Source organism: Ptychodera flava, chromosome 8 (assembly GCF_041260155.1).
Source record: "Ptychodera flava strain L36383 chromosome 8, AS_Pfla_20210202, whole genome shotgun sequence".
NCBI classification, from domain to species: domain Eukaryota; kingdom Metazoa; phylum Hemichordata; class Enteropneusta; family Ptychoderidae; genus Ptychodera; species Ptychodera flava.
Window position 1 is genome coordinate 13,657,453 of NC_091935.1, and position 13,820 is coordinate 13,671,272.

At 37.7% G+C, this 13,820-nt stretch overlaps 1 protein-coding gene across 1 annotated transcript; it reads left to right on the forward strand.

Annotated features, from left to right (window-relative positions):
* Window positions 1-7,249: 7,249 nt before the first annotated feature.
* On the forward strand, window positions 7,250-13,308 carry LOC139138548 (uncharacterized). Its single transcript, XM_070706968.1, has 2 exons — window positions 7,250-7,453; window positions 10,315-13,308. Exons 1-2 carry the CDS (start codon window positions 7,314-7,316, stop codon window positions 11,348-11,350), a joined length of 1,176 nt encoding a protein of 391 aa, XP_070563069.1. The 5' UTR covers window positions 7,250-7,313; the 3' UTR covers window positions 11,351-13,308.
* The last annotated feature ends 512 nt before the right edge of the window (window positions 13,309-13,820 follow it).

Sequence of the window (13,820 nt, forward strand, 5' to 3'; positions counted from 1 at the left end):
TCTAGACGCATCACTTCAACATAGCTGCAACATTTAAATTTTACGATGTTCATTGTTAGCAAACATTTCATCAATCGCCAAAGTACCCTAAATACTGTATTTACATCGCTCGTAGGGGTCCCTGGCAAGCTTTTAGCGGAGTTCCGACGACCGCCTCTCTTTAATTGATAAAAGTCAAGAGTTTTTGTGTTGTTAAAGCAGGAGTTATATTTGAAGTGCAAATGATTCAAGTGTGTATAATTTACCTGAATAAATTGTACCAAGACAGTGTTGTAATTGTTTTCAGCGTGTAAGAAATTCCTGTCAAGGTTTATTATAAATTTTGCTTATTGTTTATTTTTGCAGATGTAACAAAAAATGTTGATTATAATCTTAGAAATTTGATGGTTTGCCTCAAATCTTTCCATCACAATCGGGTTGGAAATTGCCACCCGTTTAGGACAGTCATTCATGAAAGTTATAATTGTGCTTTAGTATGCAGTTACTCCATCTTCACAAGCTGTAACAGAATGGCAGACATTTTTGTTCACAACGTAAACTGTCGCACTTCAACGTTGCTGAAGAAGCATGCCCTCAGTGACATTTAGTGTCAGCTCGTTTGTATAGACAATTGAGGAATGGCCTCAATCAAGAATGTTTGTGTCAAACGGAGTGACAATATATTTTACTAGCTTGAGAACGGTTGTACAAAAGTTTTATGAAGTTTATCATACAAATTAGAAATTCGAAGGACTTCGTATTATTACATTGATGACAAAAAATCTTTCCATAATATACACTCCGACGTAATGTCACGTGCATTGATAATTCTGTAACTTACCAACATATTATTTATTATAATTGTATGATTTTATTAAATAGAAGCTGTAATTAAACGATGTTGTAAGAAAAGCAGGTGTACTACATGACCTAGACTCGCACTTTGGTGAGTCTATGCACTGTGATAATCGAGGTCAAAGTTCATATTTATGATGAGTCATTTTGTTACAAATTCAATAGCAATAATAAAATCACATTGGCGTTCTTTAAAGTATTTATTGCTAGCATTGCATGTTTATGGCACAGACATAAAACGTTATTAAAAGCATTAAAATATCACGTGTTCATAATATATGTGACAGTTTTACTTTGATGTAAACACGTGACGCTGCTTTTATTGCGCTGTTAAAGAAATCCGCGGTAGTATACAAGTGTTTCATTTGATACCCGTGCTGTTACAGTCACAGGCCCGTAAACATGCGCCTCTTCAAATAGTACACTCTTGAAACAAGCTTCACGTGTAGTTTTTCGTAGTTCTGCATTTACATGCGAAAGTGTACGATGATACCGATATGCTAATGACTCTATTAAGGGCTATAGTAGATGTAACTTTTGATGATTTCACTATTTTTGTTTCGTGTGTCAACAGCAACGTCTCGTTCTTTTGCCCAGTGCATGTTAAATCATACCAGTTACCTGGTCAACACAGCATGTATATGTGTAAAATGCACTGTTATTGTTCATATTTGAATTCTAGTCCGGACCAGGAGTCCCTTGTCAACAACAATGCAGTACTCATGTACAGGCTGAGTTTACAAGCTGAATACTGTGCATCTCAACGTGTCTTAGGGAGACGAACAAGAAACTAGTTGACATTCAAGACAAAAATAGCAAAAAATATCATAAAAAGTCTCAGCTACTCCGATATTACAGCACAATCATGGAAGGTAACAAATTACCAGGTCCATCAAACAATACGGCATTTATATTTAGAAGTGTATGTAGATCGTCTGCCCGTTCTGAATGCCCTCCAACGTCGAATTATTTAACTTTCTGTGGTTACTTATCGTACAGAAATCGTAAAAAACCCTTAAAACTAACAAATACAAAAACCGACTTATTTCGCTTAGAACATTTGGGAACTGTGTTGGGATAATTGCATGAAATGTTAAATATTGCACATTGAAAGTAGGTCCGCAAGAACATTTTGATCTAGTATTTGACCGATGTAAAGGATTCTGTAAAATTAAAAGCAAAAAATATTGAAACTGTTTGTATCTCATTTGACCAACATGCCATTTCCCCAAATATTGTGTCATGAAATGAGACACTTTTATGAACTATTTTTAGAAAGGGTAATTAACAGATATGGACTGTTTTCTTTGAAATGCTATACAGAGATAGAGAGAGTAAAGTAATAGGCTCATAAATAACACAGTTAAGGCTTGTATAATAAAAAATTAATACAAGAAATTTATTGATCATAGCTCCTAGACGAATATTGCTTGTAATACCCTGTCCACGGCAATGTGAAGACATCATCCGGGAACTTACTTCTCATTGAAAAGATATGATTGGAGATGACTCTCCTTTCCATCGTGCCCTTTTTCAACGGTGGGTAAAAATTTGACGCCTCCACAGATAAACACTGTAAATACGATTGGACTAATTTGGGATAATTGGATCTTTATATTTTTCAAATTTCCCAAAAGTGTTAGGTGATCTATAGCTGAATGTTGCGATATTACCAATAACTCATAAAAACAAGCGTGTATTTAAAAAGAAAAGCAGGTGAGGTTACATTTGCAGATTAAATCGACATTACTTCACCATCCAATTATCCCAAATTAGTTCCAATCATGTTTGTAGTAAAGTTGGTTTAATCAGCAAAATTTGAACAATTAAAAGGTCCTCTTCTAACACGATTGGAACTAATTTGGGATAATATTATATAGGGCTCAGCCCTTGGTGTCGCGCCAGGGGTTAAGATTGGCAATGTTATTTGTATTGATTCATGATAAACTGTAATTGTTACTTCATAAACGTTTATATAACAACTATGCCCAGTTTCCCTCTGATGGAAGCAGTTCACGTACTTACACGACGTCAAACCCTGCAGCAGGGCAGGTATAGATTTTCTGTAGCGTGTAAAAATTTTGGACAAAAATTGGCAATCTTTACAATGATAACAGCCTATTGCGTTAAACAAGGGACGTATTATGCAATAATTATCATTGCAATGGTAACCGCACTGCCCACCTTCCACTTGCAAGCTGAAAACTATAGCGTTCCGTCTAAACACTCGCAAGTTTTGAATCCAATTATTGACACAGGGGGCGCTCTTCTATAATTCAATCCCAGCATTCTTTGCGTATGCCCCCGTTCATATGCACGACAGTTTCTCTCCGTTTATCTATATCAACGATACTTTGTATCAGCGACAAGGTGCATAAGAACATTTACTGGCTCATAAAAGAGGTATATTTTATAAAAGGCATGTTATATAATGGTAATTTGTTTCGTTTTTGTTTATTTACGAGTACTCAAAAAAAAAAAAACATGGCGGCGCCCATGAAAGAGGGTACACTTCCGGTTACTCGCATAGTATATTATGAATAAGCGCATGCGTAGTCAGTAAGCCGCTGGCGCGACTATTAATTTGATGGCGAAGTAATGTCGATTTAATTCTCATCTGCTTTTCTTTTTACATTACACACTGATTTTTACGAGTAATTTGTATTATTGCAACATTCAACTATCTTGCACCTAACACTTTTGAGAAATTTAAAAATATAAAAATCCAATTATCCCAAATTAGTTCCAATCATGTTTTCTCCCAAATTAGTTGAAATCGTGTTCAAAGCAGTTCACTTGAACTATAACCCTTTTGCGTACAGTTTTACCAGATTGTTGATCATGACTGATATATCGTATGAGCTCATGTCACTTTGCAAAATGGTTTTTGTTAGTCCCCACGGACACCGTCCGGGGGGACTTATAGGTTTGGTCATGTCCGTGCGTGCGTCCGTGCGTGCGTGCGTCCGTCCGTCCGTGCGTCCGTCCGTTCACGCAGATATCTCAGAGATGCAAGGAGCGATTTCATTCAAACTTGGTACAAGGATTACTTCATATGTCATACAGATGCACGTCGATTTGTTTTGTGATACAATCCAATATGGCCGCCAGGCGGCCATTTTATTACAATTTTTTCATGTACAGAGCCATAACTCAGACATGTTTCAACCGATTTTATTCAAAGTTGGTACAAGGACATTGATCAATGTCATAGATATGCATGTTGATTTGTTTTGTGATACGATCCAATATGGCCGCCAGGCGGCCATTTTATTACAATTTTTCATGTACAGAGCCATAACTCAGACACGTTTCAACCAATTTATTCAAAGTTGGTACAAGGACATTGACCAATGTCATAGATATGCACATTGATTTGTTTTGTGACACAATCCAATATGGCCGCCAGGCGGCCATGTTATTACAATTTTTCATGTACAGAGCCATAACTCAGACATGTTTCAACCAATTTTATTCAAAGTTGGTACAAGGACATTGACCAATGTCATAGATATGCAAGTCTATTTGTTTTGTGATACGATCCAATATGGCCGCCAGGCGGCCATTTTATTACGATTTTTTCATGTACAGAGCCATAACTCAGACATGTTTGAACCGATTTTATTCAAAGTTGGTACAAGGACATTGACCAATGTCATAGATATGCATGTCAATTTGTTTTGTGATACGATCCAGTATGGCCGCCAGGCGGCCATTTTATTACAATTTTTTCATGTACAGAGCCATAACTCAGACATGTTTCAACCAATTTTATTCAAAGTTGGTACAAGGACATTGACCAATGTCATAGATATGCACGTCGATTTGTTTTGTGATACGATCCAATATGGCCGCCAGGCGGCCATTTTATTACAATTTTTTCATGTATAGAGCCAAAACTCAGGCGTATCTCAACGATTTTATTCCAAGTTGGTACAAGGACATTGACCTATGTCATACATATGTACTATTTGTTTTGTGATACGATCCAATATGGCCGCTAGGCAGCCATTTTATTTACGATGTTTTCATGTACAGAGCCATAATACTCAGACATGTATCAAGCGAATTTATTCAAAGTTGGTACAAGGAGATTGACTACTGTCATACATATGCATGTCAATTTGTTATGTGATACGATCCAATATGGTTGTTACGATTTTTTCATGTACAGAGCCATAATACTCAGGCATATCTCAACCGATTTTATTCAAAGTTGGTACAAGGACATTAACCTATGTCATACATATGTAGGTCTTTCTTGTATGTAGGTCATTCTTGGCCATTGAGCGCTATCTGTATCAAAGTATTTTTATCACAGACCTAATTAATGAAGAGGACTCTATCCTCTCTGAGGACATGTAATCAAAGTACCCATTAACAAGTGGGGACTGTGTCATCAACGATGATTTGTTTCCGCTGAAGCTGACGGATCGGATTACAGCGAGAGCGTGATCGAAATATGCCACTACCTCAAAACAGTTAATTTCAGTCCTAATTTTAACGGCTAGAAATCCCAGTACAAACTCTTGTGATTATAATGATGTACTTTCCTAAAATGTTCGCGTTGCTATCAATTAGCTCTAAATATACATGTTTTGTCCCTTTAGCAATCGACGTTGTTTTTGGAGTTGAATCTATTTTTCTTGTACATAGGAAAGCTGATACCACGTGGACTATTCGCGTTCATTTCCATGTGATGGTACAGACGGGTCTACATAGATTTATAATGTTTAAGGAACTTACACCAGGTGTATGCTTTAAATCTCACCGTCCACGATCTAAAAACTAAAACCCGGCCATTTTGTGTCATATACCATTGGACATATAGATAAACCCAAAAAGGTGAGTCAAAATCGTCCGAAATGTGTCAATATCAAACAGACATCTAACTTCAAGTTGAATGCAACGATTAAAACGAATAACAGCTGTCAACCACAACTGCCAATTATTATTATTATTATTAGACTTTATTTAAACTCGATAGACTGTTGAGCCGAAGGCTCTTCTTCACACAGTGTCGAGATGCAAGAAAAATACAATATGTACATTAAAGAATATAAAACACAGAACAGAGAAAAACAAAACATTAAGACAACAAGAAACAGACGACAAAATGTAAGGGAAAGAAACGGCCAAAAATGGCTTTAGAATTACATTTTGCCCAAAAGTTGAGACTTACATTTTATCTTAAAAGAATGAAGAGTAGAGCAAAATTTGACATCTGCTGGTAAACTATTCCATATTTTAACACTGCTATATACGTAAAACTCCTCTTAAAAATTTGAGTTCTGTGTCTTGAAATATGCAATTCATTTCTGTCTACAGATCTTGTACTACGACTGTGGACGTTCTGGACACTTCTAAAAACATTCAAATATTTAGGAGCTAAATTATTTTGAACTTTGTACATCAAGACTGATTCATTAAAATGATCCTTCTCTAAATGGTAATTAAAACGTCGAATAAATTACGACTAGGAGTGCTAAAATCTGAGTCTAAAAGTACTCTGGCTACAGCTTTCTGTAGTCTTTCAACACAATTTGTTGGAACAATGACCCCATACGTTAGAACAATAATCAAAATGGGGTAATATAAAACAATTGTAAAATATCATCTTAGCCCTCTGAGTTAAAAGGAGGAATACGTTTCAGATGCAGCAATTTAAAGGCTACCATACTACAAACTGAATTTACTTGCTTTTCCCAATTTAGGGTGTCGTCAATGGTTACACCCAACAATTTTTCATGAGTTACACAATCGAGCTGATCATTGCCACACATAACCACAATGTGACTACCTCTCCTTTTGTCTGCCTTTGTCTGTCTATCTGTTGTCGCTGTGTGAGCTATCAAAAATGTCCCTGAGTGATTTATTCAACTAGTAGCAGACTAGCAGTTAAGCTAATCCGACGCACACCTGACACCTTACATCCGGGAATTTGGCTATGCGCCCTACCACGTATCATTTGCAAATAACTGTCTCTCTCTACGGTACACAAACTGGTAAAATAACCAACTTTGTAGGAGAAAATATCACTTAATTATTATAATCATTTATTCTCCTTCCCGTAATTGTTTTCAAAGGTACTTCGTTTTACTCTCCCGAATTTAGAAACTGCAGCGTGTCCAAGTATGGTGGTTAGTTGTTGAAAATATCAATTAAAAAGGTAGATTAAAGCAAAATCATTTATTTGGTATCTTATTGGCAAATAGTCACTTTAAACATGTAGGTACTTTCTCCATGCTTCAAAAGACATTGTTTTTAATACAGCTAAGCCTTATGGGAAAATCTAGATTATCGAAAAAAACTTTAAGCGTACGGCTTTTCGCGTACGGATACACTTATGAATATGTAGTTCCGGACACACTGCGTAACAACACGGGACCACAAGTGCTACCATGGAAACAGTTCAATGGAGGAAGCAGTCTCGCGCGTGTCATCGATCATCTATCAGAAACCACAGTACTGCAGTCAACATGGCCGCAATGTCCGGTAGACATTTAAGATCGTTTTTGCGTACGGCTTTCTCGGTCACTCTTCTGACTGGCGCTGTGCTGTACACAATCATTGTACTGAGTGATACGTCTTTGATACTAAGCCGTAATAACTTACAGAGGTGAGGATTTTTCTAACTTAATGTAAACGTTTATTTTTGTATACATGAATATTTGAATATTTTTCTGTCTAATTTGACAATACACTTTAATGGGACCATCCGTCTAGACTGCAGAGTGTCACATTTTACAAGTTTTAATAGTGGCACGTACTGCTCTGAAATGTAGAGTCGACCTTTTCCCTTGGATTTAAAATACAATGAAAGTTGTAAATTCGTAATTTTGGTGATGAAAGAAATCATCGAATGATGAAGTGAAAGATGGGTACTTAAGTCCCCGGATTAAGAGAATTGAATGTTTGTCCCAATCGTGATTGACGAGGGCCCGTGACGCGTGATTGCTTTTTCTTCCTTTGTGAGCTATACACTGTCGTTGCGACCAAATTTAACGAAAAATGATAGTACTGCATCACAATTAAGGCTACATGTACAGTTTGTGCACAAACTTGCTGATTCGGAACACACGCTTGTGTTTTTGTAGATAACCTTTTCCGACATCCATTTTGAATCCAAACATACATGTCAAAATGTAGGCCGACATTATACAGAGATGTCACAGCCGCGCTTGAATTGAATATTTTGATATATTTGCTCTGCACTGCTTGTACCACACTGTAAGTCCCCAATACCCTTGTTGGTAGGAATTCGTACAAACTGCATGAGGGGATTATATTCTGCTTTGGGACTATTGAATGGACGCCATCTGTCGGCGATTACGTTCCATGGCTATTGTTAACGTTCGTGAGCTATACTGTATTTATTTGTGAACCGTTTGAACGATTTGATGCATATAAAGTTGCGATAAAAAAACATAATTTTATGACTTTACCGTCGTAAATCTGTGACAAAACTGCTCAGTCATGTCTAACGTTCTGCATCGTCAACACTTTGCGAACATGCGACTGATTTTTCAGCATTTCACAAAATCCCAACGTCGACGACTTTTGCAGTACTATTACGTCGTACATCATTCGACAGCTGATATGGTCGTTTTCTTAGTATCCGATAATTATGTCCATGTGCTGCAAATAATAATTTATAGAATTAATGCTTGTAACATCTACTGTATCGGTTATTTGACGGGATTTCAAAAAGATTGTAGTGGTCTCGATCAGAAGGCAACGAATTCCATCCGTGTGTTCGTCGACCGAATTTTTAAATTTTTATTGACATAAACTATATAAAATATCTTGGTGGGTGGATGGACTATGGTACACCAAATGTCATGTGGATTATGCTAAAACAATATTTGATTTTACATGGAGTCGTGGGTTAAGTAGGCGAAAACGTATACGGAGCAACTGTTATAGAAGTTGAGAAAATATTTTTTTGTTTTACTGGTTCAAATCAACTCCAAATGAAGATAAGGCTTTTATTTCTGTGTCAATGGTTGTATTTGTTTCGAGCCATTGACTTTAAAGCACTAGTTTATTATATAATGCTTTAATGAGAGGACCCAAGTTAACTTCGGTTTGACCATAGTCCGTGGTTTGACTCAGCATGAACGTGTACACTGGACTTGTGAGGGAGCTATTCAGAAATAACGAAACGAAGCAAATTCTAAAACCACACATATTTACTAGCGTATTATGAATTTTTCACCCTCACTGACTTTTACACTTGTTTCATCAGTAATTGAATAACCACAGTTCAATTTCACATTCATTTCATTTCATAACTCATTTTGTCGGCTGTTTCGGGAAACCTTTACTGAATTTTATGCCTATTTTCATCGTTCTGTCCGTGTTCATAATTTACCCTCGTGAATATCTATGTTTCAATGTTTCATGACAAAATAGCTGAATGCAAATGACGTTCACTGTCGTTCAGCCTGGACAGGTTGGCGCTCTGGTACCGTGAGCAGACGACAGGAGAGATTAAGAGGATGTCACGTTGTACCATACGACATGGCCAAAACATTTACAGTCAATTTTGGAGTCAATTTAAAATATGCGAGGAATTTAAGTGTGCATTAACAATAATCTTTAGATAGAGCGTTCATGTGACTCGTAAAACTGAAAAAATTACGTCTGTTAGTCACCCGGCGGTGGCAGTCCCCGGGTTGGTGGGTACCAATGCTTGTTACCCAAGTTTGAAAAGTACCCCCTTTCCTAGAATATTTCTGAGAAAAACACCCCCTATTTCTGGCAAATCTGGGAGAAATTAGCTGTAAAAAACATACCCTTCTTTTCGAAATCTAGGAGGTTAGTATGTTGACTTCCAGGGTTGACCCTGGAGGTTGACTTTGTATACATGTACATACATCACAAATGTTTGTCCTCACCTGATTTTAGTCACATTCATACACAATCATCTTCCTTATCCGTTTGGATCTGGAGTTTTTCATTTTCTTTGTGAGTGAGACTAGACCAGATTTAGTGTCCTAGGGAGATTATGAAAGGACTACCCCTAATCTCGGAGGTTACTCTGAAAAAGTACCCCTTTTTCTCGATTTCACGGACCTAGAATCTCCGAGATGACTGAAGAAAAACACCCCCTTTTCCGTGAATTTGGTAACGCGCATGGGTACCCACCAACCCGGGGACTGCCACCACCGGGGTTAGTCACACCTTGTCGACTCCATGATCATATTGTAAATGTGCGTCAGGAGTATTGTACTCATGTTGATATGCTTTTCATTGTCGACATAAAACACGTGACGTATTTGCTCAGCCCCAAATGGGTAGTTTTCATCACTTTCGTATGCAGTGTAATCTGCATGCTGCTTTCGACAAAAGTTTTCAAGCAAAATAACTTATACATTAGGCTTCAGTATAGTCGGAATATGCTGCAATGTCATCGGTTTTGAAGGATGAAGCATACGGAGATGTGATTATAATTTCTTCAATTTTTTTGTATTTCAGGAAGTTTTTTGATAATCGAGAAAATGCAAAGGTGCCTGAAGATTTAAAATACCGATGGTTAGTAAAGCGGAATTTTCTCCCAAATTTCTACACGAGGTCAACCGACCAACCGAACTTTTCGAGATGGCCGCCAGATCAAATATATGCAAATAGTACCATAGTTTTTGTCCACAACCAAAAGTCGGGAGGTTCAACGGCCAAGAACTGCCTGAAAGATATTATGAAATTTTACGGACATGAGCAGCCCTTACTTGCGGCCAATCCCAATGCGGAGGAATTTTTTGCGCAGATGTTGAAGGACGGACCCGGTCAAGATCTCGCGAGATCTTACATGGGCGATTCAACGTTCGGTATCTGCGATTTTACAGACAAGCCCTGTTCCTATTTCACTGTTCTCAGAGATCCCTACGAACGTGTTATCTCTTCGCATAATATGTGTAAATTGACGGAGGACCAGGCTCAGTGTATTGTGCGGAACGCAACAGAACTATCCCTGAAAGAATGGGCCTTACATCAGGGTAGCTTCTTTTTCAGACAGCTGCTGGCCAACCCGTTGTTTTTCACGAAGGAGTACACGAAGCTCATCGACAAACTTCGCGGGCCCGAGGATCCCCCGACGGAAAAGATTCCCCCCTGGTGGAGAATTGAACTTATTTTGAATAAAATGATGGATGAAAAACAAAAGATGGTTGCTCTTCAGTACATCCTAGACAACCTAGAATCTTGGTTCGCAGTCATCGGTCTCACAGACGAATACGACACAAACTTGATCCTCTTTGAACGCGCTTTCGGACTCCCGTTCTACAGCAGATGCGCCGGGGATATGAGCAACAAACGACAATACAAATTGGCGGGACAGAATCCACAGACATCGCGACAGGATGTAGTTGCGCAGCTGCACAGGGAATTAAATAGGGACCCGGACGTTAATCGAGCTTTGTACTACGACGTCAAAATTTACAGAAAAGCCAGAGATATTTTCCAGCGGCAGAAAACTGCTTTCAATCTCATGCTCGATGAAACTGCTCACTTTTGACAGCACTGAAATGAGTTAAATACGTTTGTACTTGAGTGTACTGTGCTAGGCATGCATGATGCCAAAAGAGGTTGTAAGGGTATTACGTCATCCCAGCATGCAACTGACAGTATAGTACAATAATCCATACAATTTTAGAGTTGCATCAGAAAACATCGCGATATTTTGCAATGCTTTTCAAGATTGTTTCCTGTGTTTCCTTGCTGCAGGAGCTCGTCTATTATGCATTTTCTCTGTGCTTTCTTCCAATATTGTCACGATTTTATGATAATGAACAAAACGGAAATTTAAAAGTCAACACATTGCAAATTGAACTAAAGTTTGTCATTATACAAAACTTATGTTCTCTCCTGTCTGCATTTTTCAAACATTTTCACTCGTACTTGTTCAGCTCAAGCTTTTGACTTCTCTCTTAAATTTAAGAAAGAAAGATAAAATATAAAAGAGAGTGTGTGTTGGCTTTCGTCCACGAAAATTCACTGACGCCATTCTGAAATGATTTTTCAATTTCTGATGTCAGCAATTTTCGGTAGTATTTTAATTCAGTTGCAAAAGTGTTTCCCAAGTTCATCATTCTCCCTGGCAATTTCATATTTAAGGTGGTAGTTGTGTTTGACTTATAGCAAATACACAACAAATAATGGTTGCCTATTATTCATTTCTAATACAAAGATATAAATCCTTTTGTCATAAGTATGGGATGACCTGTTCCAATTTTGCCACAGTTACCATGGAAAGAGAAAACCTAACCAATAACAGATTTTAAGCGGGTGGCCGCTTTTTAAAAACAGCGCCCTCACATGGGCATTTTGAATACCAAGGAACGCCCCTTTGACCATATATGGGCATATTTAGATTACAGGTGACTGTATACCTTTAAGCACCATAGCGTCCCCAAATAATACAGCATGAAGGCTTTACAGCTGGCTTTAGGCAGCTCACTAAAGGAATAAGAGATTTTTTGCAGAAATGAGCCCGAAAGCTGCCCTGAAAGGTGTCAGAGAATTTATATGACTAAAATAAATGGTCTAACGTTTCGTCATTGCTATAACAGAAAGGGCAGTGGTTCGTGGTTCGTGTATGCTATCTAGTAAAATACTTGAAATTCACGATCATGTTGAATGGCAAGAAGTACCATCTTTTATAAATAAAATTTATGACACATAACTTGTGTAAATGAAAAATATAAACTTTGTTGTCCATCGCACAAGTCTGCAAGACAAACAAAATAATCGTTGGTTGAAATATTTTATTTTGCGCTAAACTTGTGCTTTGAGTTTAAAAAAAAGAGAAAAGAGAAAACACCATCCACCATAACCACCACCATCGTCAACACTGCCACTACCACCACTATCGCCATCACTGCAACCACCAGCACTACCAATACTATCACCACCACCATCACCACTATCACTACCAACACTGCCACCACCACTACCACTACCAACACTAGCACCACCACTTTCACCACCACCACTACCAACACTAGCACCACCACTACCACCATCACCACTACCAATATTGTCACCACCACTGCCACCACTACCAATACTACCACCACCACTGCAACCACCACTATCACCGCCACTACCAACCTTAACGCAACTGTTTCTATCCAGATGCTGTTATCGCCATCAACATAATCAAATTTATGTAATTTGGTCAACCCAACCAATCAGCAGCGCGTCATCCGACTAAACAAGTGTGTACTTTAAATAATGAAAGTCGCAACAGGAGCAGCATTAAACTTTTCGTTTCTGGGCAGTAACACTAAACCAATTTATCATAGTTTTACCTCAGATGAGAGATTTTGCTTTTAAAAACAGAGACAAATTTGGCAACACTGATGGAAAACCTTTTGAAATTGAATTTGAATTGTCTTCTTTTGTAATATACAAATACTGGTTCATTTCTTTTCAATGACAAGAAATAGGAATCAATAAAACTTTGTAAAGGGTCGACAGCTGTGACTTTTGACAATATATTGCTAGTTCATAGAATATCCTGTTCTTCCTTCTACTACACAAAATATAAGCCTTACCAATACACTACACTGAGTATAGTATCCAATGCTAATGATAATGACTGAAGAGCGAACAAAACTGGCAGTTGCCAGCAACAAGTACCATCAAGTAAACATGGTGAGGTTTACCACAACGTGAATGCGAACTTGGACTGTAACTTACAAAGATTGATGACTCATGGCTTGACATATTAAGGTGATCATTTTAAGCCGTCATTTTTTATTCACTGAGAGCCGTTTTTGGAAAAGGTTTTACATAATCGATTGCTGTTGATTTGGATCTTGTGTAGGGTCTACTTTATAATGACCAAATTCGCACATTGCTAGTTATAATTTGAACATCAGCAATATATGATTTGTAGACTTAAAATGACATTTAAAATACATTCGGGTCTAAACATAAGTATTTGAAGAAAGACTACTATTTTATTTTATCGACGAAGCGAT

What these genes read in the sequence shown, in the direction of transcription:
- LOC139138548 (XM_070706968.1), top strand. Translation starts at nt 7,314, where the DNA reads ATGGCCGCAATGTCCGGTAGACATTTAAGATCGTTTTTGCGTACGGCT. An exon ending in AGCCGTAATAACTTACAGAG is followed by an intron (nt 7,454 to 10,314) that starts GTGAGGATTTTT and finishes TTTGTATTTCAG; the next exon opens with GAAGTTTTTTGATAATCGAG.